The following is a 27,314-nucleotide window of genomic DNA, read 5'->3' on the forward strand; positions in this document are numbered from 1 at the left end:
GTATTTGTAATTGGGAAAACTATTTTAAAAAGGTCACTCAGTGGCGGATCCAGACCTTGAGCTAAAGGGGGGGGGGGGAGGGGGGGGGTTGCTTGCCCTGCCGGTTTTTCTTCCTTCTGCGTTATTTTCTTTTTTACCCAAAATAAGGGGGGGGGGCTCGGGCCCCCCGGGTCCCTCCCCAAGATCCACCGTTATCACTGAACCTGAGACATCTGTAAAATGGTCTATTGTTTTCGTTGAACTAATAAGAAACAAAATAAACTGCAAAGCCGTGAACGAAGATCCTGCTTGATTGAACTTTGGATCTCACAGGAGATCTAATCAGCCAAACTCGAAAAGTAACTGAACGATGATAAGTCAAAGACTGCTGCAAGACTGACACAACGTAGTTACAGGGATATTTCGGCTGGCCAGACTTGCCAGCTTCTTCAGGTTTAAATGTTACTAAATTATGAAAATGAAATTACAATATTATATTTTGGTGGATGTCGTAACACATGTTTCGAAACTAAACGGAGTGGAGGAAATGTCGATGAACAAAACAAAATATATAAAGTAAAGATACAACCGGTCTACGAAGGTTAAAAGTTTTACGATTCATTGCTTCCGTTCGATCAAACCACGGGACTCTGGTGTTCCTGTTAAATATATCAAAAAGGACTCTCAGGCTTTTTTTAAGGAATCACGCGAGGAGTGGACAAGTTAAAATGAGATTAGTTGCACGTCAGTGTAGCAGGGATTAGGATGAGCAAGAAAATATTTGGCAACAGCGGTGGGTTTGGATTTAATGTTAGTTTTGTCGACAGAGCGTCTATGTTCGTTGAATCTGTCTTTGAGACGTCGTTTAGTTTCACCTATGTATTGTAAATGGCAGCTGTTACATTGTATCATGTAGCTTAAAGTTTTGTTGTTACAGGTTATGTGTGAAGTGATGTGACGGGTTTCGCCTGTGGGAAAGAAAGTATGGTATGCAAGGAAGTATAGTGTGTGAGACCGTTATTCATCTAAATCAGTAAGGACAAGTAGCGCAATCTTATCCACAGCGGAATGAGCCCGCACAGCAGAATGAACCTCAGGCTTTCAAAGAGTATGTTAATCTCAGTTTTCACTGCTCGTCTTTTATCATTACAAGTGACAACCATTTCAGTCTGTCAGAAAAGCGCGGCTTCTTTTATGCGGTTTTCACCAGATATACATTTGTTATTACTCTTTAAGGTAGCCTGCGTAGTGAAACGTTCCCACACGACTACCTTTTTCCGCATTCTGACTGCAGGCAAATTGGAGCGAGAGCAAAAAATATCGACGAAGCAGGGGGTGGGGGGGCGAGCAAGGGAACCCCACCCCATGTTACGTCTATATCCGGCGCTCGCGCGATGCGCCAGAATGCGAAAGAAACTCTTCAAACGGGAACTTTTATTATTTTATTATTATTTTATTATTTTATTCCTCCAATTCCTAGCTAATACATAGATATGTAAATATAACGTAAAGAAAGTAAATAGTAACTGATAGTATTTTGTATGGAAGAAAAAGAAAAAAAACGCATAAAACAGAAATAACATCACTGAAATTGCACGGGAACTATTGCTATGCAGGCTAATTTTAAGAACGGGGAATACACAGCCAGTGGCGCACTTTCTTTAAAGGGGCGTTCCACCTACCCAAAAGAAGCTAAGAGTTACGCATGTTTGCTATGTCCTGGATATAAGGTCCTTTCCAATCCAATGGTTTGAAGAAGCCATAGGCCATGTATAACTCATCACCTGACAGTGTTCCCAGAGCATGAAACGACTTGCAGGAGTATAAAACGTTGCTCCTTAACTCCCCTGGGAAGAATCATATCCACCCTTTGATGGAGACAATTTGCTTATGCATACACAACATAGTTGTCAAACGGCAGCCTTCTCGAGGTAACTGTGTCGTGACTTATGGGCCATATTTTGAACATTTTGACGGAAGAGGTAATTAGTACTTTTGTTTTTTAATTACTTTAATGACTTTTTGGTTTATGTTCTATTTAAAACGTCTTCTATGTATAGAGGCAAATGGGGCTGTCCTGAGCTGAAACTCTTACAAAACTGACAGTACTCCATGAGTCCAGACTTTCCAGAGGGATTTAATCCCTCTGGAAAGTCTGGACTCATGGAGTACTGTCAGTTTTGTAAGAGTTTCAGCTCAGGACAGCCCCATTTGCCTCTATACATAGAAGACGTTTTAAATAGAACATAAACTGCTGGACATGATTGATATGAACGAATATTTTGTTAGTTAGTTATCTTCCTTTAATTCCATTAATGTGATTGCTCGGCTCAGTTTGGGTGTAGAATGTTTTCACAGATCGAAGCCTATTGTCGGCTTTTATTATTACGTTGAAATGACAATTGGAATACGCTGAAATGACACTGGAAATCGTCAATCGATTAAGAATTATTTCTCTTTGTCCCTGTGCCCCATGTATAAGCATACATGTATTATTTGATTTCTTTCAGTAACTTGGGGATGAGTGAGTTGCTCACCTCACCAACTTGTCTCTGTATTGTTTGCAACCACAGTTTTGATGATCTATCATCTCTGGCAGATCACAACAAAACTCATGCCAAAGAGAAACCCCACAAACGCCATTATAATAAGACATTCAATACAGAGATAACTTGTCAAGAGCGCAAGAGATCACACACTGTTGTTATGCCATTTAACTGTCCGATTTTCAGCTCAGTTTTTGAACATGATCACGTTTTACTATGCACCAGAAAGTACATGGTGAATTGCATAGTTGTCCTTTTTGCGATAAGACTTTTAGAATAACAGAAGCTTGGAAAAGGCATATTTTGACACATGAAGGGGAGTCAAGTCCTTATAAATGTTCCTTTTGCAATCAGTGTTTCCAACAGATGCAAGATCTTAAAGTGCACCGGGAAATACATGATGGCATTGACAGACCATATATTTGTCCATTGTGCAAAAAAGAATTTGAATCCAAGTGGGTATGGAGGAAACACGTTAAGAATCACACTGCCAAGAAGCATTTCAAGTGTGCACACTGTGATATGAGGTTTAGAGATGCATCTCATCTGGATGAGCACAAGAGGGTTCACACTGGTGTCAAACCTTACAAGTGTTCTTATTGCGACAAAACTTTCTCAAAGACATCAAATTTGAAACTGCATGAGACGATACATACTGGTCTGCTTGAGTACCCCTGTCATCATTGTGATCAAGTATTTAGACATCCATCATCACGTCATGCACACACAGTAAGAATACATAATGGCTTTACACGTCATGTGTGTGACTTCTGCAACAAACACTTTGCCAGTCGCTTTAATCTTAATAGGCATGTCAGAGTGCACACAGGCAAAAAGCCATACAGCTGCTCTCAGTGTGACAAACAGTTTTCTGATCAGACAGGTTTCCGCAGACATACAGTTGTTCACAGCACTGACAAGCCATACAAATGCACTGAGTGTGGAAGTAGCTACAAAAGAAAATCGAGTCTGACCACACATAACAAATGGAAGCATTGTAAGGAGGATCAGCTTGTAAAAGAAAGTGACACAAATGTTGTAGTTGTTGCTGTACTTTAAAGCAGGATATCACTTGATTGGATGTTGTTCTGAAATTAATAATGCAAGGTGTACTTCAAGAATGTTTAAGCTCTTCTGCTTATGATGCCATTCAGATTCTGTGGCATTGACGTATTGATCAATTTTGGGAACTTTTAAGTAAACTTGCATTCTATTATGTCTATCTTAATGCGGTAGTTTTCCATTCAGTGTCTCTTGTCTGGAGTGTTCTTCATTCAATATTGTGCTCTTAATTCTTATTTATCAGATAGTTTTTTTCATCTGATAGTTTTTCACTGTATCCATATTTCGCTTTTCAATAACACTCTCAACAGCTTCGTTAGCATGTTTTGTTGAGTTGACAGTTGGTGCTTCTGAGTTCAATATTTATTATTAAAGATTTCTCTGTTTATGGTGTTGAAAAGTAAGCTTATTTTACTGGCTTAGCAAGTGATGTTTACTGTTCAATAAAATGTTCCCACTGAGGAGTTGTAGTTTGCAGCTTCATTATCAGTTAATTAATGGATCTTTTTTCTGTTGTTTTTGATTAATCTTTAAATTTTACTCTCTGTCTTCATGTGTGTGTACAGAAAGATGTAAAGGAAGTATAGAAGTATGGTCCAAAAGATTGTGTTACTTTGGCCTTTCCACCACAAAATACTCCTCCACTCACACCATGTCATGAAATGGGAGATTCTTTATTTTACTATTAAAATAATTATAATAATAATAATAATAATAATAATAATAATAATAATTTACCAATTTATATAGTGCATATTTACATATTCTGATCAATAGCGCTTAACAATCACCATAAAAATAAAATAAAATTATAAATTATAAAAATACTTCTTAAAAAGATAAGTCTTAAGTCGAGATTTAAAACTGTCAAGTGATGTTGTTTGACAAAGCTCTTCAGGTAGGCCATCCCAGACTTTCGGAGCTGCTACTGAAAATGATCTGGCCCCCAATGTTGGAAGCATCTTTCCCTTGGGATGGTCCAATAAGAGCTTACCAGTAGACCTAAGATTATATGATGAATTCGATTTTATACTAATGAGATCACTAAGATGAGTTGGTGCAAGGCCATAAGGCCATTATATAGAAACTAGATTTTTATAAATTATTGCATGCTCATTTATACTCTATACTTTTAATTATTACTTGTATTTTTAGATTTATATGTTGTATTTTTTAAATTTTATCTTGTATTTTTGAATTATCATGATGTCTTGTATTTTTAATTATCATATTTTTAGTCCAGGGCCCCTCTGGATATCAGCCTCATCACTGAATGGGCCACCCTAGCTAAATAAAGTTTACCTTTACCTTTGCCTTTATAAATACATTTAAAAGTCAAAAGTAAAATCTTATAATCAATACGCAAAGAAACCGGCAGAAAGTGTAGCTCATAAAGCGCCGGTAGGTTCCTGCGTGGCAGGTGTTCAAAGCAGAGGGAGAAGGGGACACTAGAAGCAAAAAGTGCACCCCTCCAGTGGTGCTTCTAGTTTTCCCCTTTCCTTTCGATTTTAACTAAAGGGAGGCCTTACACAAAAAAAGGGATCGCTTCTTCAAGCTGGAGGTGCATAAAGGGGTAGAGATTTCACAAACACAGTGAAGTATAAATAAGGGAGAGAAAACTGCTACTTAGGGTATTTTAAAGACCTTTCAAAATAACTGGTCATCATGGGGCTATGCCGTCCAAGTTTGTAGGAAAGGGATGGAGGGTGTTACATTAGAACATGAGCAGTCGATGTTTGTCCCTGCATGCAGAAATCCTGTGAGTGACAAATTTAGAGAAGTTAAATTATACAATTTAGGGAAAGGAAATAAAAAATGGGGGGATCGTCAGAATTGGGCAAGACAGGAATTCTCGTAACTTTCAAGGAAAAGAAAGAGGCTACTTGCAGTCTAGTAATGTGTCTACTGCGTAGCTTTGTGAAAAGAGTACAATTTTCTGTTGAAGGATTTTGAAAGGGTTACTGTTCTTTTGAAGCATTTATATGGATTTGGAAGTTGGAGTGGATCCTACCTGTTTGTTGAGTAGTTCTCCCCTCCGTCCCTCCCCCCCCCCTGCCCCCCACACCCGTCTGTGATTTCAAACCACCTGAAAAATGTATTGCATTATCAAAAGAATTTGCCTCTATTTCACACATCTGTTTCAATTGGCTCCCATTAATTTCACAGTAATAGATCTAGGCAGCTGGCCCTTTATTGAGGCACTGGTATTATAAGAAGATTTTGGAGTGCGATATTTGGGTAAAAAAAAAAAATAATAATGGGATACAAAATAATTTTTTATTTATTAATTACCCCAGGTGCCAGAGATTTTTCTTCTGCCACATGCAAGATAAAAACCTCTGATACCCAGGGTGAGGATTAATGGGATATGAGATATTTAGGACATGTGCCCCTGGATGTCGAGAAGGAAAATTGTTAATACAGTAAGCTTATATTTAGGCCAAACATGAACAGGATACAGGATACTCAGACCCCCCTAATGGGGCTTTTTTATGACACGAGAAAGTAGGACGATTTGCAGGTAGGCCTTTTCTACTGAAATAGCGATGGGGATGGTGGTGGTGAGATTTTGGCCCTTTAGGCTTTACTCTTTTCGGGCATAAGGGGTCCTCCGACAGAGACATTCGTAGCCGGAGTAAATTTGTGGATACATACACGACATACCGAAAGGAGCAGTTCGCTGTGCGCTTGGAGTTGTGGGATTGATATAAACCGGGGAGGGCCATGTGGACGACTTAATTGGACTTTATTTTGAAGTAATGTTGCTTAATTTGCAAGCCAAGGTGAGTATTTTTATTTAGCAATAATTTTTGTGATTAGATTGTAGAATACCGGGCCACTCATTTGCATCTCACTGAACTTGAATGGTTCCTTTTGTTTTTATATGCTTCGTTCTTAGAAGCTTTGAGATGTATGCGTGAGATATATTTTACGAATAAGTGCTAAAATCGCTCCCAATCTTCGGTTTTGGCCGGTTAGTTTTTAGAATCTTTTCCATTTTCTGGTGATAAACTTCCTTACCAGAGTCAAAAATTCAAGTGGGGTAGTGGAGCTGTGAAATTGTGTACTGTAGACATACCATTTAAATGTGGACTTACACCAGTCACTTGCCAGGGAAAGGTTTCGACATTGAAGACAATCAACCATGTACAGTTAACCTCTCTAATACGGACACCGAAGGGACAGAGCGAAGTGTGCGTGTTAGAGAGGTGTCCGTATTGGAGAGATCACTATGATGACGTCACTTTTAAGTCTCCACTGTCAGTTTAGAGTGTTTAGTAATGAAAATCTTAATTACACCTAACGCCTTTCATTTCGAACTGTTTTAAATTGTTACTTAACAAATAAAGAAGCCTAAACTGTGTATTACACTGTGATAAAGCATGACGGGCATTTGAGAACTCAAGGGAAATGTAGAAAACATGAGCTGCAGGCGAGTGCTTTCTACATTTCTCGAGTGTTCTCAATGTCTGGAGTGTTTTATCACAGTGTAATACACAGCTTAGGCTTCTTCATTTGCTTTATGATATAGAGATAATGTAGCGAAAAACAATAAAACAGGCTTTTTCTATGTTTTATACTCTGATAAAACATGGGTTTTTGACCAATCAGAGCACGTGCAGGGTCCTATCTATATTATAAGGTTGTATAGAATTGCACTGTATGCAGAATATTGAATTGGCTATTGCCACAGTATTTTCGATTACACTGTATTGTATTTGCATTTGTCGATGTAAGTTTTGAAAACTAACATTTTGACATGTTCTGGTATTGGTATCGCTGAATGATAAAGTGTCGATCTTTGTGTAACCACCGTCAGGAAATGGTACATACCCCAAATTATCGACACCTGGTCCCCAAAGTGTCCGTAATAGAGGTTAAATTTGTATGAATTTGCTCCCTAGGGCCAAAATTTAGTGTCTGTTGTCCGTTTTAGATAGGGTCTGTATTATAGAGGTCTTTTTAGAGGAAATGTATGAGAATTTTGTTGTTACATAGGAAACTGTCTGTATTAGAGAGGTGTCCGTATGGAGAGGTTTGACGGTATTTAAAAAATAGATTCCATGTTGTCATACCTCTATTCTGTAGTTGATCTCAGTTGACATTAAGATGGGGTAAGAACAACAAAGTGGCTTATGAGGTGATAGCTGAGAGTGTCCCTGATGTAAAAAGCTTCACTAGAAGAAAAGCCATGAAGAACAGACAATAACAGCAGCAGTATCTTCCATCAATCAACCAACCCTTCACACACAGTGAAATATAATACGCGCCAAAAAACGCAAGTTAAGTATGTGCAATTTACTACCATTTTTCCTGCGAAAAAAACACAGAAATATTGTGAATTTTAATTCGCATTTACAGAGTAAAACACAAGTGCAGATGGCACAGATTATACCAAGTACAGTCAAACCTGTATATAATGGCCCTGTATATAGTGGTCACCCTGTGTATAACGGTCGCTGTGCAACTTCCCAAAAATCATCCCTTGTATTTACTGTTAAGTTGACCTGCACATAGCGGTCACCTGTTTATAACGGATGCGGTCACCCTTAAGACTTCCTGAATCCAAAATTCCGTTATCTTTTACCTGTATACAACAGTCACGAAATTGCATTACGATTAACAAATAATGACAAGCTTCATCAGCTCGTTAAATAGCAGCCAGTAAGGCAGGGGTCTCACAAAAATACAAATGAAGGGGTGAATGGAAAAAAACCCTAAGTGACTCTTGATCTCATGTCAAATTCTCTTTTACTGTACAAGGAAGTGAAAAGCAATTTGCTTGGAGAATCTTGCAGTCTATCAGATGTCACTTAGGGTCTTTTTCCATGCACCCCTTCAAATGTTAATACTTAACACAACTACTAATACATGTCATTGCCTACGTCCAACACATGTTTGCGGCAGATAGCATTGAAGTGTGCATTATGATAATCAGTTTCCTTTCCTTTCTGTCATCAAGGTAAAATACAATGGAGGGTGTCATCTTAACATTTGTTCTCGAACTTCATTCAAGACTTGGCAATTACAATCAATGACAATCGATAAAGTAATTGATAGCAATTGATAGCAATTATGAAGATTTGAATTTTGAGTATTGATTTTCATCGATTTATTGAGGCAATCGATTATATTGATTATATCGATTGCCTTCTGATGATCGATTTTTATTGATTGGGCACGCCTGGATATTATCACCTGTAACAAGCCAAATTTGCCAAAACAATTTCCTTCAGTGCAATTTAGCCAATCAGAAGCATGAAATTCAAATTGCATGTTCATCATGAAACAAGGCAGGTAAACATGTGATCACAAAAAAATTATGGTCGAGTCAATTTTCACTTGGCCTTCATTTGACCATGGTCAATACAGTAGAACCTCTCTTCAATGGCCACATTGGGGACAGAGGAAAGGGGCCTTTGTAGAGAGGTGGCCATGCTGACAACGTGAAACACTGAATTTCTGGTTGGCTGGCAAGTCAAATTATGCTTGCTCGTCTGAAGCATCACAGCAAGTGTTAGAAAATCCTCTATTACCATTTCTACTTCATGAAAATCACAAAATGAAACAAGGATATGCTTTCTGCTCATCATCTGAGCAGTAAACTCTGATATGCTTATCTACGTTATTATCTGTATTAAAACTTGATGACTTAAAATAAATTTTATCTTGAGTCGTCAAGTTTTCTTTGATTTGATGCATATGTAGTAACTGTAGTATAATGTTCCTCAAATGAAAAGTCTTCAGTGACATATTTGGTTGAAAGAAAATAAGTTTAATTAATAGTTCCTCCCACTGAAATATGACAACCAGAAAAAATTTGTGCAAGAATGACGTCACATAATGTGGTTTCTTGCAAGCAAAACAAGTTGAGCATGCACCATAATTCCTAACTTTTTTCACACTTGGGCTTTTAGTGTGTTGCAGACATTTTTCTCTTCTCAGGCTCGGCATTCCCAGTGTGTCTGTGGGCAAGTCTATTATTTTGTGGTGAAAGTGATGGTAGAAATCTTATATCTTCTTTTAAGTGTTGTGTTAACCTGATCTTCTTATGTTATTATGTTTACTTGAACAGAATGGAAATGAGTCAGCCAATGCCTAAAGAAATGTACGGCTGTTCAAAGTGCAACAGGAGCTATGCTGAGTCTTCCAAACTTGCACACCATATGGGGATACATGCTGCTGAAGAACCGTCCAAGTCTACCCAATGCAAAGTGAGTTGCACAACATCTCAAGAGCTTGAAGTCCAAGAAAGCACCCACTCTGGCCTGAAACCCATAAAATGTCCTCAATGCAGCAAAATTTTCACACCATCAGATGAAACCAACTGTGAAAGCCATGAAAAAAGTCACACAGGTGCAAGATGTTACACATGCCCTCATTGCAGTGAGAAATTGTATACTGGAACAGCAAGAGAAGTGCATGAAAATAACTACAATGCAGAGAAGCCTCTTGAATGCTCTTATTGTGATATGAGATTTCGATATACATCACAACGAGACATACACGAGAGAGTTCATACAGGTGACAAGCCATTTAAATGCACTCAGTGCGAGAAGACATTTTCCATGTTATTCACTCTAAAAAACCATGTACGAATCCATACTGGTGAGAAACCTTACCGCTGTCTTCAATGCGATGCAAATTTTACAGGTAAAACAAGCCTTACACAGCACATGAGAATACATTCTGGAGTCTATCCCTACAATTGCCCCTACAATAATTGTGGGAAGAAATTTAGAACAGCTGCATCTCTGAAAAGGCACGTTGTGATACATACAGGAGAGAGGCCTTATCAATGTTCCGAATGTGAAAAAAGATTTACTTGTAAGCGTGACTTGAACAGACATCTTGCACTGATTCACAGTCCAAAGAAATCAGTCAGACGTAATTATACATCTACAGAGAAGCCTTTAAAATGTGCCTTTTGCGATATGAAGTTTAGATATAAGTCACAACGAGAACAACATGAGATATTACACACAGGTGTCAAGCCATTTGAATGTACACAGTGCCATAAGAAGTTTGCAAAGAAGTCATGTCTTACAAGACATCTACGTGTACATACTGGTGAAAAACCTTACCACTGCCCTCAATGCGATGCACGCTTTGCAGGATCAACAACTCTTAATCAGCACATAAGAATACACAATGGAGAGTACCCCTACTATTGTCCCTATTGTGAGAAGAAATTTCGAGTAGCGACAAACCTGATGAGGCATGTCTTCACACATACAGGAAAGAATCCTCACAAATGCCTTCAGTGCGATAAACAATTTGCCAGTGTTACAGAGTTGAAGAAACATGGAGTGGTTCACAGTTTGGAGAGACCATACGAGTGCACTGTTTGTGGAAATAGCTATAAACGAATTTCTGCTCTGAATCTACACAAAAAGGTTCATGTTAAAGAGGGTCATTCTACAGATGAAAGTAGTACAGTAACTATTGTTGTTAAAGCTGTACTTTGAAAGTACAGGATTATTACTCAACTCAATAGATAATGTACATTGGAGGAGAAGTGACTTTGAAGTTGATTTGCAATGCAAGTCGGCTATTGTGACACAATTCATGTGTTTCTAGAGGCATCTTTTTCTCATGCCAAGACCCTGCAGCCTAATGGAACAGGGGGGGGGAGGGGGTTGACCATTCCCCTTGAGTATTATTTGGCAGCCAGTATCACTCTTTGGATCTGCATTGTGAACATACACAAGCTTCAACACCATGACAAGGTGATATACCCAGGGTGACAAACAAATAATCAAAGGGCTGTCACAGAGAATTTTTTTCAAATATTTTTTCAAAACCTTGTGTTTGAACATGCTTATTACAATTCCACAGTAAATAATGGGGGTTATTGGACTACCATTTTAGTTACATTAAGCACTTAAATAATGCTCAAGCCCAGGTTGTTTTAACAAATTAATTTGATGCTATGGTATCCTGCTATATGAGCCGATTGCAATACGGTCTTTTGTGTCCATAGTATGTGAATTAAATTAAAGGTTCATCTTGATTTATCATCATCTTATTCATGCAAGATGTGTTGATAACTTGATAAAACATTACCAACTTTGTTCCCCTTTTGGAGCAAAATTTCACATTACTGTCTACCAAACTCAAATGATCAATGGAGAAAATAGTGAAACCACACGCTGAACAATTAAATGCTCACAATTGATCATTTGTTGACTTTCTGATCCAAGAAAAACAAATACTCTTTTTCCTCCATGGCTAACTTATTGCAATCTGGAGCTCCGCTTTTAGGTCTGGCTAAACTATATATTATTGATTTGTGTCATAATACCCCATAATGTCAGTGTAAGGTTGTGAACATGCCCAAGTATTTAGCATTTATCAATGCTAAATTGGCAGTGGAGACTGTAATTTGTTTACATCTTTAAATCGTTCTATGCCAAAATGAACTTGTTTTGTATTGATAATCTGCCAAATCGTTTTTTAACAACAACAAAAACAAACAAAATTATATTCAGAGGGGTGGGAGGTCAAACCAAATATCCTTCTATAGGGGGTTTAGAAATGTTTAAAAAAGGTAGACCACAGTACTACTGTGAAGCAATACAAGATACCATTCCTCCATCTAGTTTACAACCTTACTGTCAGCTGTGAGACTACATGACTAGTGTCTCGGTGACCATTTTATGATCTCCTCATCCGCTTCCCAACCTCTCTCACCATCCTTGCCAAACATCTTGCAGTTATTGAGTTGTGCTTGTGTTCCAAGCTGTTTTGTTCTGTCTATGTCTGACCGAATTGATCAGAGTTCTTTTTTTCAATCAAATATAGAGATTAATGAAATACGCTCAAAAAGAGACTATCCCGCATGTGCATGGGGGGAGGGGAAGGAGGTTCCGAAACGCCGGAGTAACTGGTCACGTGATAGACCATTCGGTTCATTTCGACGCCATATTGGGGAAAATTCGGTGGAGAGTAGAGCAGTCTACTTGATTAATTTGGAGAAAGGTAGGACTTAAAAACTTAGAGATCAGACCAGCAGGGAAGTGAAGTAAAATACTCTGCAACTTGAAAAGAGTTTCGAAAAGACGGTTGCAATCGCAAAATAGCCGGCGATTCTATGCCTTAGGACACTGTCGGAATCTAATCATAGCTCTAGAAGTTCACTACGAGAATTTATGCGTCCGCCTAGGTATTTATTTGCCTGACTATTTATTAAAATTGTTTCTACCCCCGACACAATATATTCGGAGCTCTAAAAGCTCTGCACTCTGTCACAACTTTGTTATTTGCAGATCTCAAAATTCACTAATGGCTATATCCCGGGGAGGGGGAACCCCCACCTAGAAAGGACGGGGTGCTTGCCGGAAATTTTGAAAAGAACCATTAAGAGGTACCAAGATCCTGTTTTGTTTTACATCTTGAATTTTGTGTCACATCCAAGCATCCAAGAGGTACCAATTCTCAAACAACACATAATCTCCTTTCATTTTTTTTTTTTTGGCTCAATGCCCTAAAACAGGGATCCATATTGTTTTGTTTTTTTTTTCAAGTCGTCAACAGGGCAAGTATGCCAGATGACATAGTTGCCCTGGCAAAATTTTACCTGTCCATTCAATAGGGACCACAATATGACCAGCACCCAGTTGGCTTGATAGCTCAGTTGGTAGAGCACTACATCAGTATCACAGAGGTCATGGGTTTGAATCCTGTTCAGGCCTGAATTTTTTGTGAGGCTTTAATTTCACAACTGTTTAAGTTGTGTGTATAACTGCAATGATCAGTCATGTCTTCATCTTTCTCCGCAGTTCAAAATGATCTTTCGTATATTCACTTGAATTCTTCATCATCTACAGGTACATTATAAACTTACAATGTGACCAGCTCCTAGTTGGTTTGATAGCTCAGTCAGAGTACTGCACCAGTATTGTAGAGGTCATAGGTTTGAATCCTGTTCAGGCCTGAATTTTTGTTTCAGGCTTCAATTACTGCTTAAGTTGTGTGTATAACTGTAAATGATCAATCATGTCTTCTTAATGATTTCATTCATGGAGAATACCACATCATCCAAGATGGCAGTCCAACTGAAATGATAATTTTATCTTGGAAGTTGTGTCTATAACTGTAAATGATCAATCACATCTTCTTAATGATTTCATTCATGGAGAATATCACATCATCCCAGATGGCAGTCCAACTGAAATGATGATTTTACTGTGGAAGAAAGCTGCAAGTGTTTCTCTGTTTTCTAAAATTTCCAAAATGGATGACAAGGGGTCAGAATGCAGGGAACTCATAACAAAATTTAAGAATTTTTTTTGGTAGAGTCAAACTAAACTTGTCCAGCAGATGAGTTTTTGTATTTTTGTATGTATTGCAGTTCATTTAAAGATCTCAAATATGAGTACTGTAATATAATGGTTATTGACCAAAAATGAGGTCAAGATGGCTGGATATCAGCCAAGTTCTCTTTTTGCTTGTGTTTATAGACCAAGACAGAGTTGAGGCCCATAAACCTGCAAAAAAAGAACAAGCCCAATATCCAGCCATCTTGACCGAACAAGCTTGGTCAATAAACAATTTATTTTATGGCTTTCAGGGAAATTTTTATGGGACATAGCGGGTGGTCCCAAGCGGGCAAGGTAGTGCGATCTCTCCCGCCTGAATGGCCAATCATAGTGCAGGATTTTGTTCACCTTGCCTGCTCACAGAGCTAGCCATATAATATTAAGATTTATTTTTTTGTCAAGCATTTGAGCAGGCTGGAATCCTAAATCCTTGAATTTGATTGGCTAATCATGCGCTCATGACCAGTCCGGCAAGGAAAGTCACTGTAAGTAAATTCAATTGAGTGTTTTGAAGTTGTGAGAGTTTGCTTGTTTGTTTGTAGCTTGGTGCTGTAATGGCGCGTAATCCTGTGTTTCTCTCACCGTAAAATTTGAGTCAATTTCAGTTGAGTTCACCTCTCTGATCGTTGCTGTATGTAGGAGAATTTCTGTGGAACACACTTAATGAATTTCCTTGCTTTCTGCTATTCGATTTACGGTAGAAAAGTCTGATTTCAAGTGATTTTAATAGCAACAACTGACAGAAATTGTTAAGTTGTAGTAAAACTTCAAACATCGCACAAAATTTCACACCGCAAAAACAATTTTGGAGAACTTAACTGGTGAAATAAATGCAACTAACATAAAGTAGTTAAAAAAAAATCTGTTCTTTAATACATCTTTCTTTGTCTACTATCTGAGTTACTAGCTCATTGCGGAGATTTATTACAAATCGTTAGTAGATGGCACTCAAGCTGATTCAATGACAAATTTGCATAAACAAACCCATTTGTAATCTGTAAGACCAATTTACTGCAGGAAAAAAAATAAACATGTTATTTGTTGGCTTAGGGTCGGTCCTTTCAAGACCTCAGTCACAGTTTTTCACTATGCAGACCTCCCAGCCGGCAAATAACTTATATATACTAATTAAAAGTTCCTACAGAGAGGATCTTTCATCCATAGACCAATGGGAAATGTTACATAATTTAAACCACAGTACATTAGAAATCTAAGCCTCACATTTGACAACAGAATCTTTTATCTGGAAATGTAAGTATGAGGCTAAGGTTGTCTAAGGCAGTATTCAGATTTAGCCTCATTTACATGTACAGTATACAATCAATCTATGGCACAAGGCAAGTACCCAAAATCCTAAATTTTCCTTTAGTCACTTAAAATTGTTTGGCAAACAAAATGGTAGCATGTCAATAATTGACATGCTCCCATTTTGTTGGCTTAAGGCTAATTATTAGCCTCAGGCCATGTTTATGTGGAGGTAGGGTGCTCCAGCTAACTGGCCTACTTGGTGAGGAGAGTAAAAGCATAGTGCCTGTTTACATGCAACTCACTTAAGTGGGATAGTCAGTGGGTTATCTTTAGAGCAGCTGGAAAGCACAGCAAACAAGATGGCAGACAAAAGAAACATTTTAGTAGCATAATTATTTTAATTTCTTATCTCTCGTTCCTCTTGTGGCTGCTTTTCAGCATCTACTGCTGTTATTTTGCACCCTACTAATAATTGAGTGTAGTCACCAGAGGCAGGTAACATTAAAAGCTGCCTTGCCTCGTCTTGCCTTGTGATCTTCTCACCTTGGCTAACCTAGTAACCCAGTGCAAAAGCGATTACATGACAAAAGGTAGTGTACCTCGGGGAAGTAGACATGTTAAATAATTATTAATACTTCAATGCATTTTCTAAAGAAACATGTGAAATGTTTGCTCTGCTAAGGTACCTCTGTCAGCCAGGTAACTCAGTTACCAGGCTCCCTTCCTCCATGTAAACAGGCCATCAGTCTCAACTTGTTTGTCTAGAATAGACAAACAGCCACAAAAACAAGCAACAGCATTGTTGGGACTATATGTTTCTCAAACACAAATACTTGCTGTGACAGGATCCGCTTGCAGATTTTGATGAACCAAATTTCTAAAGCAAAACATTGGCATTCTGCTATAAGAAAAGAGGGGAAAATCATCTGGATCTGCACATGTACCAGACGCTTTATTAAATAAGTCAATGTTAATATAGATTGCATATCATAATTTTTTCCTGTTTATGTTTTTTTTTTGTTTTGCTTTTTTCACAGATCTTTGAAAAGCCCTTCAACTACTAATGGAATTCTTGTTTGCCAGCCCCTACTGTACAAGATATGTAAAGATCCTGCAGGCAAAGCAGTACGTGCTATATTAAACACTGCTAAATGGACCAACTAATGTGATAATCCAAAGCAACTGAATACTCATCAGAACCTGTACTAAAGAGAATCCCTGCAAGCAACCTGACAGTGACGAGAGTGTGTACTGCTTCTGATATGTCACATATCAAAGAGAGTACCCAGGGGAAATATGTTTGCCCCCATTGTAACAAGAGGTTAAGAGAGCATGAACGACTAGTAGTGCATATACGGACACACACTGGGGAGAGGCCCTTCAAGTGTTCACACTGTGATAAGTGTTTTAGATCGGAACAAACTAGGAAAATGCACATAAGGACACACACTGGAGAGAAGCCTTACAAATGCTCTCAGTGTGACAAGAGTTTTATTGCATCTTCAGGTCTTGTATTTCACAGAAGAATGCATAGTGGATTAAAACCTTTCAAATGTCCTGACTGCGACAAAAATTTTAGAACTGCTTCTGATTTGGAATGGCATAGAAGAAGACTGCATACAGGTATTGGCAACAGTACCCAAGGGGCTCATGTTTGCCCTCATTGTCCCAAGATATACAGATACCCTTCAAAACTTGCAGTGCATATACGAACACACACCGGCGAAAAGCCCTACAAATGTCCTCTCTGTGATACATGGTATACATCAGTGGAAGGTCGCAAAATGCACTTAACGAGAATCCACAGTGGCACTGAAAAGAAGTCTTTCCAGTGTTCTCTCTGCAGTGAGAATTTTAGTTCATATTCAGCTCTCACAGAACACAGAAAGACACTGCATAAACGAGTTAGTAAATCTGCTGATGAGCCAGGGACTCCATACAAATGTTCTCATTGTGACAAGAAATTTAAAACAGCATCAGGTTGTGGAAAACATTTGCGGAATGTCCACTTAACAGGGAAAACTTACAAATGCCCTTGGTGTGACAAGCAGTATGCACTGCCTTCGCTTCTGACTTTGCATAAAAGATCACACACGGGTGAGAGACCGTTCAAGTGTACTCACTGTGACAAGAGGTTCATAACAAAACCAACATGCAACAAGCATATACAATTACACACAAGAGAGAATGGTCACCATTGCCCTGACTGTGATAAATGGTTTGGCTCTGCTTCACGTCTGAGGGATCATTCAAAGGTGCACACTGTTGACAAGCCGTACCAATGTGCTCACTGCGAGAAGTGTTTCAAACGTAAATCCAATCTTGTAGAACATGAACGAATCCACAGCAGTGATACTCCTTATAAATGTCCTCTATGCGACTCGAGATTTAAGTTTTCTAAGAAACTTAAACAACATAAAAGAGTACATCATGAGGAAGAGTCTTAGTATCCGCATTGTGCTGAAGTCTTTAAATATTGTGTAGTTGCAGAAAATATCCAAGCCTTCCCCAGGGAAGACCCCTCCCCCACCCCTCTGGAAATACCAATTTGCTTCATACATTTCTTTAAATTTTTGGTCCTACAGACCCCCCTCCCCCCCCCCCCCCCAGGAAATTCCATTCCCTTCTGTGGGGAGAGTATGGATATTTTCTGGAATTGCAACTTAAAAGAGACCTTACCTGCCACATGGGAACTTGCACTACAGGTTAAATGTCATATATTATTTATTTTGATATGCAGTGCTATTTGCTCAGCCATCATTTCATATGAATTCAATGTTATTAGATGTATTCAGTGTGGGAAGGGCTTCATTCAGTTAGCAGGTATTAGCATACAAAACAAATTCACACTTTCCAAAATCAAGGAATACTTCAGCTCATGAGAAGTGTTTTGAGAAATGTTTTGAAAAATGTGACGTGCCTGGTACAAGCAGTTCAATCACAGAAAATTGCTATATATCCGCTCTTCTATGTGTAAACCTAAAAGAGCACAAATGAAGATTGTTGTTGTTGTTAGTGTTGCTGTCTGGACGTGCATTATAGAACTTGCTACATTTCTTTGCTGTCCTCTGCAAAACAGCAACATGGAACCGATCGCCTAAGCTCAATATGTGACACTATGATATGATTCCGAATGGGAAATCAATACTTTTGAAATGTAAAAGTCGAATCAGAGTTCTGAAACTTTCCTGTAATATTAAATTTTTCCATATGATTGTAGAAGAAATCTGTAAGTTTGCATGTTTTTACTTAATGTATTTGTTCTTTCTGTCAAGAAACCTTTTCAGTCTTTCATTGTCATGGGGCTTTTTGACTTTGGAAAATTCTTCTAAAATTCAGTACAGCTGAAAGTACATTGCATGTTATTCCACAACCTATGAAATGTCGTTATATCTTATTGGTCCTTATTAGTACATGCAGCGATCAAAGAGCCTCTTGGTCCTCTCAGCCGACGGGGCCTTGTTTCGATGTATTAAATTTCAGCCTAAAACAGTAGACCTCAGCACGAGGCTCTGGGAAATAAATACAGAGTTTGTGGGGTTTGTTCCCCAGAGCCTCGTGCTGAGGTGCATTGTTTGAGGCTGAATTTTAATATATCGAAATTGGTCTATTTCCGCTAATTCACCGTTGGTTAATTTCCTGAAAATAAGCACTGGTTGATCTTTTTCTGAAACCGTTTGATCATATGTACAGCAGCCACATTCAGTGATGTCAACCAGCGATTAACTTCCGGAACCACCTTTTCCGCGTGCCAAGGCCTCGCAAGCTAAGATGGACAAGCGGTTTCTGGGGACGAGAGTGCTCTTTTCTTCTTCCACCCACACCCACTATCGGTCTTGTCGCGTAAGCTTGAACAGTGGCGGATCCAGACCTTGAGCTAAGGGGCGGGGGGGAGAGAAGCGGTGTCCAGACTTTGAGCTAAGGGGGGGCCCGGGTTTTGTTTTTGCTTGCCCTGCCCATAGTTAGTAGTTAGCAACTATGCCCTACCGGTTTTTCTTTCTTCTGCGATTCTTTTTTACTCAAAATAAGGGGGGGTGGTCCCCCGTCCCCCTCCCCTAGATCCGCCACTATTGAAGTCTTGGTCTGACGACGTTAATTGAAATATACTACGAGGACAAAAACAACGAAGAAATTTGAAACATTTTCTTCCCTTCGCAATTCATCTGAATCTGGCTTTAAGCTTTAATTGACGAGTTTGTTCACTGACACATTCTCAAAGCTTTTTCTAACTTCTGTTTTGTTTTGGTTCAATTTGGTACTTTCCTTTGTTCTTATGTATGGTAATATATTATAATGAATCAGGAGCCATAATCGGGGACGGAGACCGTAACTCTTGGGATCCGCTAGCCTTTGAGCAGGCTTACCTTCGAGTCGCGCGCGAGCGGCGAAAAGCAAAGCGATCCGGCGGGAACGAGTCTGGTGAAGAGGCGCCAAGAAAGTGAGCCTGCCTTGATCTCTGTAGTTTTTTCATTTCTGCTTCGCCTGAGCGAAGTGAAATACCATTTGTCGAAATGCGGGAAAGGCGAGTAAAACTGTCAATCTATTATGTTTGATGAGGCGTAATTAGATGGCCACGGAGTCGGTAATTTGCCGCACGTTCTCACAATAAAAAATAAGTCGTCCACATTTGGAGTCCGAAGAGTTGAGTGCCCGTATTACTGATGTTTTAACAAAGTTCCAGTCTATTTTTGGTTAAATTTCGAACCAAAGAGGGAGCAGGAAATAGCAGTTGAATGTTTTTTTTTTGTTTTTTTTTTTGCCATTAACCGTTCTCAATTTCGTTTGTTGGCCCTTTCCTATCTGTTTTTCTCGACCCTTTTACACTGGCTACCTTTTGCATTGTATGTTCTTTCTGGCTGCAGTGAAAAGTTGGATGTTAATTGCGGGCGAAGCCTAGAAATGGACCTTGATCAATCATAGGCGTTGTGGACCATTTTACCCCCGTTTTGGCACCAAAACTGATAACGTTTTTCGATTTGCGACGTCGGAATGTCGTCGATATCTAAACCTGACCATTGTGCGGAAAGGCCTAGCCTAGTACTACTATCTGCTTATCAAGAATATCTGATGACATTTAAATTGATGACGCCACAAGTGGTACAAAGAGCACGACCATTAATCACGCATATATGCGTAGTTGGTATTCAAAGGGTTAATTCAAATGTTCCGACGAGCATGCCCGACTCTTTCACACAGGAGACCCCTTCGGGAGTGACTTCCTTCATAGTTTCTTCTTTCGCTGGAGAAAAACCACTCGATCACTAGTTGAACTGAAGTTGTGATAGCAAAAGACTGTAGCAGTTCTAAAGGGGAATCGTCCTTTAAGTATATATATTGATACAAGTGAAAAAAGAAAGCCCTTAACCGACACTATAGCAGTTGATTCATACAACATGCTCATAATAGCGATATCATGCGATTCTTAAATCTTTAGCGCTTTCCTTCGCGCTACCATCTCAAACGAAACCTATGGCAAACAACAGGACAAGAGAAAATGCAATGGCAGATCAAGAGAAGACGTTCGGGTTGGCTGGCACACACTCTGCGTAAACCAATACCAACGGCCACCAAGCAGGCCTTGAGATAGAACCCACAGGGTAAGTGGAAGAGAGGGAGGCCAAGGAACAGCTGGCGACGGTCAATGAAGGGGTAGATGAGAGAGGCAGGCTTCAACTGGCAACAGTTGGAGAGACATTTACAAGACAGAGAGGGATGGAGAGACTTCCTTAAGGACCTATGCCCCCCAAGGGGTGAAAGGGTTTAAGTCATGTAACTCACATTGGTGTACTTCAGTTGACTTGCTACTACAAAGATTCGTAAGTAGTGTCAGTTAGAACGTTCCTCTCCCCTCCCCCACTCGAAAATAGTAGAAAGTTTAAGAACACCCAGTAAGAAAGCGCAAACTAAGAGCCGTACTTCTCTAATTCGAAAAAAACGCAGAACTAGCACGAGCTGCTGACGTAATCATGGCGCCGCGAGAAAATGGAAGTTACATTTTATTAATCGAAATATAAGAGTAAATTATAAAGAGACCCACGAGCGTGTGCGCTATTAAGATTCTAAAAAGGAAAACATGCGAGTGCTTTGCGATAGTTCACCAAGATCAAACGTGTGGTGTTGTTGGCCGCACTATTTTTTCTAATTTGTCATTACTTCATGATGTCCTTGACATGATTGATAAAACCAATGAATCAGGTATTCTTGTTTCCCTTGATCAGGAGAAAACCTTTGATCGCGTCGACCACGATTTTATGATGCGTGTTTTGCGGAAGTTTGGCTTCGGCCCTTCCTTTTGTAATTGGGTTGAATTATTTTATGCCAAGACTTTTTCCCGTATCCTAGTTAATGGCTCCCTGTCCCCCCTGTTTTTCTTCAGAGGGGTGTTAGACAGGGCTGCCCGCTTTCGCCTCTACTTTATGTTTTGGTCTCGGAAGTCTTATCCACAGAGATACGTAGATGTAAGGATATTGAAGGCTTCCTGCTCCCTGGAGCCGGGGGCCTTCAATATAAAATCTCACAGTATGCCGATGATGCCACTAGTGTTTTAAAAACGGAAGGATCTCTTTGCTCTCTTCTTAAGGTAGTGCATAAGTTTGAACAGGGCTCAGGTGCTAAATTGAACACTTCCAAGTCGGAAGCAATGTGGTTTGGGAGGTGGCGCGCGAGAGGGGATTCCACCCTTTGGCCTCAAGTGGGTAAACAAAATGAGGGTTTTAGGTGTCCTTTTTTCTAATGGTTTGGTCGGTGTTGATGATGATAACTGGCGGACTAAGCTCGATAAGCTTAGCTCAATTTTGAGTCTTTGGAAACAAAGGGATCTTTCTTTTGTAGGCCGAGCCCTAATTGTTAATGTCCTGGGCGCGAGCCGCCTATGGCATGTAGCTAAAGTCATTCCTCCGCCCCAGTGGGTGCGTGATAAATTTAAGTCTATTGTGTGGCCCTTTATTTGGAAGGGCAAAATGGAAAATGTCACTCGTGATCGTTGTTGCGCGCCCCTATTATCTGAGAATACGATACGGTATTTTCTTGTGACCGGTCTTCTACTGGTGCTTCCCTTTCTGAATATTTAATGGCAACGATTATCTATTGGTGTTGGTTTGCTAGAAATCGCGCTACTTTCAGATATTCTGTCTTGAATTCCGACGCCATGATTAGCCTTGTTAAGAAAGATGTCCAAATTACGATCCGTAGTAGCCGCCCCGATGCCATGAGGAATTTCTGGTCTTTCGGAAATGCCTTATGTTCTGTAAACTCTAATGGGGATCTTTGTTTCTTTCCGTCTTTATAATTTTTTCTTTGTATATAGTATTCACTTACCTTTAGTTTTCACTTATCATTAGTTCTACTTACTAGGCGGAGCTTACTCCGGGCCCTTGTGGCCTGTGCGCTGTTTGCGTCTGGCTGTAAGACAAAATGAACATTGATATTAATTGATTTATACATTGTAACTAGAGCAATGGAACTCTGTACATTCGAACTCTGTAACACTTAAGTTAATTTACTTACCTTTGTACCATTAGGATCGTGGATTAATTTAAATAAAACCGCCTGGTCTCCAGGCTTTTATGTTTTAAAAAAATATATTGTGAAAAACTGAGAAAAAGTCGAATGCAAAGATGTGTCGACTATATCCCAGAGTATCTTTTGTGCTGTTCTTTTTCTTGTACTTCATAAACTTTGGCGCTCAGAAAACGAATAACAGTCGTTTCGGAGTTCGAATTGCTCGTAAATCAAAAGTCAAGAAATTTCAGGCAGCCGATGAAAACGATACGACGTGATGAGCTGGTCTGCTGGGGCAGATGACAAAGTCGATGACGGAGGAAAATTGGGCAAACGAGGAAAAAATTGTGATGGTAAGAGACGGGTAAAGAGAGGCTTTAAAACAAACAAAGTCGCGCCAGGAGCTGACAAGGACGAGGCTTGGAGTAAGACAAACGTAAAGACACCGCGAGCGGCAAACAAGTACAGATGCCAAGTGATCGGCTGCACTGAGTCAGAGAACCTTGTGGAGGAAGATGGTAAAATGTCGCTGAAAACTTCACGCCAAAAGTGGGATCTTACAACAGGAAAACAAATCAAACTTGATATAGGTGAAAGTCATGAGTCTTCCTCATCAGTCGACACGGATCTCTCTCAGTTTCTCAACGATTTAAACTCGCCCACCACGGACAATTTTAACATGTCATGTGATCCTGTGACCTGTTCTCAAATGAAGACAATGTTCCTTCCGGCGCGAGTGGTGTCCGCGTTATAAATGAAACAGTCGTGGATTTGACAGAAGGTAACACCTCGGAGGAGACTGGAAAAAGAACCGAGAAGAAATCTACCTTGTCCAACTTCTTGTCGAGGTTCAACCGCGGACCAAAAACCACTAAGGTCCGCAAAATTCGCATTTAAAGACTCAGCGAATTTCGCTGTGCTCTAGTTTATTTTATTTTTTGTTCAGATTAAGTTTCCCACTGGAATTTCTCACCAATATGGCTGACAAAGATAAGGAGCATATGTTTGCGTCATACTCCTTTCTCATTTCCATTTTTTATACGTTACTCTTTCCCTATTTCTGATTTCCCAGTCAACTTTCCTTTTGCTATATTCCTAAATTCTCTTTCCTCAAGTCTCTTTCTTCGTTAATTACTAACAAATCACGTGATCACAGGAATGCAAGGGAAAACATATGGAGGATGCACAGGGAACGTAGGAGAGACCCCACCAGGAATCCGCGAGGGGGACGCAAGGGCTTGCGTATGGAGGAATGCACGAAACAACGTATAGCGAAACGCGCAGGAAGTAGAAGGGACACAAAGTGAATGCAAGCGAAGCATGCATAGGGGAACATATGACGAAATGCATTAGGAAACCTAGGCAAAGGCATTGGGAAACTCGCAGCAAAAGTATGGGCGACATAGCAAGGAACTAACGGGTAACGCACGGGGCTGTGTATAGCTCAAAGCACAAGGAAAGCCATGGCCTAATGCAGGAAAACTCACGACAATGCACGTGAAGTGCATAACGCAGGGAGGTCACGACTTAACGGACGAGCAAAGACATAAAGAAACCCACTACGAATTCACGGATATGTCGATGAGGGAGACCCACAGATGAATGAACGACTTGGCGTGTGGCGGAAAGCGCAGGGATTTGAAGGAGAAACGGAAAGACAGAGGTAATAGGACACGCGCATGATAAAACACGTGAAAAGGACGATTAAAAGCCCGCGGGTTTGCAGTTTCGTCCCCAGAGCCCACGATCCTTCTGGCCTGCGGCAGGGATCGAGAGCTCTGGCCGGACCCGATTTTGTTTCGTATTCTAAGCCAGTCAGATTTGCCAGATTTGACGGGAAGTCCGTGAATCGCGGACTTCCGGTGTTGGACCAGCCCAGAGCTCTCGATCCCTGCCGCAGGCCAGAAGGATCGTGGGCTGTGGGGACGAGAATGGCGGGTTTGAGAATGCAAGAGGAAAATGGGTGGGAACCCACAAGGAAGCCAATGATTTCCAACAGAAAAACCTCGATTTTCCGTCATTATAAATGACAACATCAAAATTTAAAAGTAATTAAGCCATTCAAATATCATTTAAAAGTAGTAAAGTCATTCAAATATCAAACTTTAAAAACTGTTTTATTAAAGTAGTTCTTTTCTTTACTATTTGTTTCTAGCTTGTACCTAATTATAAGCTTTGATTCGGCGAAGGCCATCAGGTCTTAACACGGGAATATTTAAAAACCTGCAAAAATCGACCAATAAGATTATCAGAAAAGGTTTATTTAACGAAATATGACGGCTGCGTAAAACAGTCTTTACAAATGTATTTAATTTCACATATTCAGTATTGTTTTAATAAAGCCTAAAAATGCGAAGATCTGGAGTGAAGTGGATATTTTTAAAGTGATACAATAGTTTTGCATAAGAATTAAAATCCAAGTCGTGAAAATATGCGGCGACGTTTTTGTCAGCGATTGGTTCTAGTTTGTGATCAATATTCATGACTACTTGTGGAATTTGCGTCAAACGAAACACTTTGTCATAGTGTGAAGACGTGGATTTATGTGTTCCTGGTGATGTCGGATCTTGCTGTGTTCTTCCTTCGATGAAGAGAATGCAGGACGAGATAAAAATATTAAAATATTAAAGGTGAGCGATGGTTTTAATTAACCTTTTTCCCTTAATCAAACGGAACAATTTCTACCTTCCTAAAGTTAAGTTCCGCCTTCGCTCGCAATCTTCTTCGTGCCGAGCTCCGAACAGCTTCGTTCATAAACCAGATAGCTGTAGTTTTGAAATCACTGAGATGAAAAGTTCCAGTGGAGAGTTAAGAAATAATTTGCGAAAGTTTGTACATGCATGTAAGATACTTGCGTTCAATTTGTTTGATATTTCCTGTTCTTCTCGTTGCCTGTTGCTCCCGAAATGTTGTAAACCGTTACCACGTGCAGCCGGTTCATACGAGCTTTGGTCACTTCTTGCCGTGGTAGCAATAGTGTATCCTCTAAATAATTTGTCCCGAGAAAAAGCTTATGTTTCTCTTTATTGTCTTATTTTTAAGGAGAAGAAATGGCCTAACGGCGAAGAAGGAATTCATTGGTATGACCAGGGAACGAATGAAGAGATTGAAATTCACATGGAGATGACAACGAGATAAGAATTTCAATTTCATAAGCTTCGATTAAAATGGTGGCAATAAATTTGACGCTTACGTTGTAAGGATTAGTTCTCGAGGTTTTTTTCTTGTAGAAAAAGTCGTGGTATTTATTTGTTTCGAACGACTGCCATATATTTCAGTAACTAGCCTCCGGCCGTAATTAATCTGAGATCTCGATTCTGGTAGCCACCATTTTGGTCGACATGATTTCAAGAAATATCTCAAGTGGATAAACAACGTTGAGTTTTAACGGTGGCATTACATTTGGTAACACCATCTAAATTTTTGACAAAAAAAGAAAAAATTAACGTGAATCGTAATGTATCATTGGGTGGGTCTTTTTAGGCGAAAGGAGATTTAAATGGCCTGTAGGACAACAAAAAAAACTATTTGGCGACAACGAAATTCACTTTACAACAAATACATTGTCATGCTAGAATTAAAATTCTCATCGAATAAAGCCTCAAACTCAGTGTAATAAAATAGAAAAATACCAGGACAATGAAATTTACTCTTGAAACAGTACTTATGGTCATCTGAATCAATCACATGAACACACAACTGTGTTATGAAATTATTTGCAAACTTGTTCAACAATATGAAACAGACTTAGAAACAAATATCGATCTAGACTAAACGTCGATTGCAAATTACAACGAAGATTTCTAAAGAAATACGAAGATTCCGAACGGCTGCCGACAGTCATCCGAGATGAATACCGGAGATCACTCGAAGATTTCTGAAAATTTCTCGACGGTAACAAAAGTTTTAGGAATACTTTAAGGAATTCGGAAGGCTAAAGGGAAATTTGTCAGTGATTACAAGCTGCATTCAGAATCATCTGATTACCGAGATAGTTATCTTTCACTACGAATCGAAGCTGTTCTTACATATTGTTGTACCACAGGTACTTGAAATTAAACTGAGCATACTACACAACTCTCTATGAATTTTTGAAAGTGCCACCTTAACGATAGATCAACGTTTGTTTAACCTCTAGATATTGAAAGTTTAGGCTTCTAAGATCAATATCTGGTTTACAAAAGGTGTTGTAAAAAATGGGAAAAGCAGAGAAGTATAACGAGAGTGATAACCAAACTCATCGACTAGGAGATGTTGTCTTGATGTGCTACCAAATTCTCAGAACTACAGTTAGGACCAAGTAAGGCAATTACTAAGGAGAATCGATATTTTCAGCTTTTAAGTACGAACAAGTTCAGGATCGCGGAGAACAACTGAAAATATAAAACCTGTTTCTGAAAATATCTTCCTTTAACATTTGTAAATCAAATTCGATTGCACTCTACATCTCTTCTGTTTCAGCAATTGTCTGGCAATGACCTCCAAAAAGAGCATCTTTCTACAAAAACATTTAAAATTAGCTACTGCATTGATTGTTTTTCAAGATTTAAAAGGCTGCAACAATTTTGGTAACAATCACAACCAAAACTAGAAAGACCAGCAACAAATTCGTTAACAAGGATGCTAATATTTGCATTTGAATTGGTATTAAAAACGT

At 39.4% G+C, this 27,314-nt stretch overlaps 3 protein-coding genes across 4 annotated transcripts; all 3 read left to right on the forward strand.

Annotated features, from left to right (window-relative positions):
* Positions 1 to 1,530: 1,530 nt before the first annotated feature.
* LOC145490917 (uncharacterized) lies at positions 1,531 to 5,642 on the forward strand. Its single transcript, XM_081470032.1, has 2 exons — positions 1,531 to 1,961; positions 2,880 to 5,642. The coding sequence occupies exons 1-2, from the start codon at positions 1,929 to 1,931 to the stop codon at positions 3,582 to 3,584; spliced, it is 738 nt and encodes a 245-aa protein (XP_081326158.1). The 5' UTR covers positions 1,531 to 1,928; the 3' UTR covers positions 3,585 to 5,642.
* Positions 5,643 to 6,089: 447 nt separating this feature from the next.
* On the forward strand, positions 6,090 to 12,307 carry LOC145491020 (uncharacterized). Of its 2 annotated transcripts, none has more exons than XM_081470152.1 (2): positions 6,090 to 6,370; positions 9,664 to 12,307. In XM_081470152.1, exon 2 carries the CDS (start codon positions 9,665 to 9,667, stop codon positions 11,054 to 11,056), a length of 1,392 nt encoding a protein of 463 aa, XP_081326278.1. In that variant the 5' UTR covers positions 6,090 to 6,370; position 9,664; the 3' UTR covers positions 11,057 to 12,307. The 2 variants fall into 2 exon arrangements, with proteins under 2 accessions (XP_081326278.1, XP_081326279.1); XM_081470153.1 differs by lacking the exon at positions 6,090 to 6,370 and adding an exon at positions 7,872 to 7,875.
* Positions 12,308 to 12,449: 142 nt separating this feature from the next.
* On the forward strand, positions 12,450 to 17,758 carry LOC145491026 (uncharacterized). Its single transcript, XM_081470164.1, has one exon. It carries the CDS (start codon positions 16,420 to 16,422, stop codon positions 17,602 to 17,604), a length of 1,185 nt encoding a protein of 394 aa, XP_081326290.1. The 5' UTR covers positions 12,450 to 16,419; the 3' UTR covers positions 17,605 to 17,758.
* The last annotated feature ends 9,556 nt before the right edge of the window (positions 17,759 to 27,314 follow it).

Source organism: Orbicella franksi, chromosome 6, assembly GCF_964199315.1.
Source record: "Orbicella franksi chromosome 6, jaOrbFran1.1, whole genome shotgun sequence".
Classification (NCBI taxonomy): domain Eukaryota; kingdom Metazoa; phylum Cnidaria; class Anthozoa; order Scleractinia; family Merulinidae; genus Orbicella; species Orbicella franksi.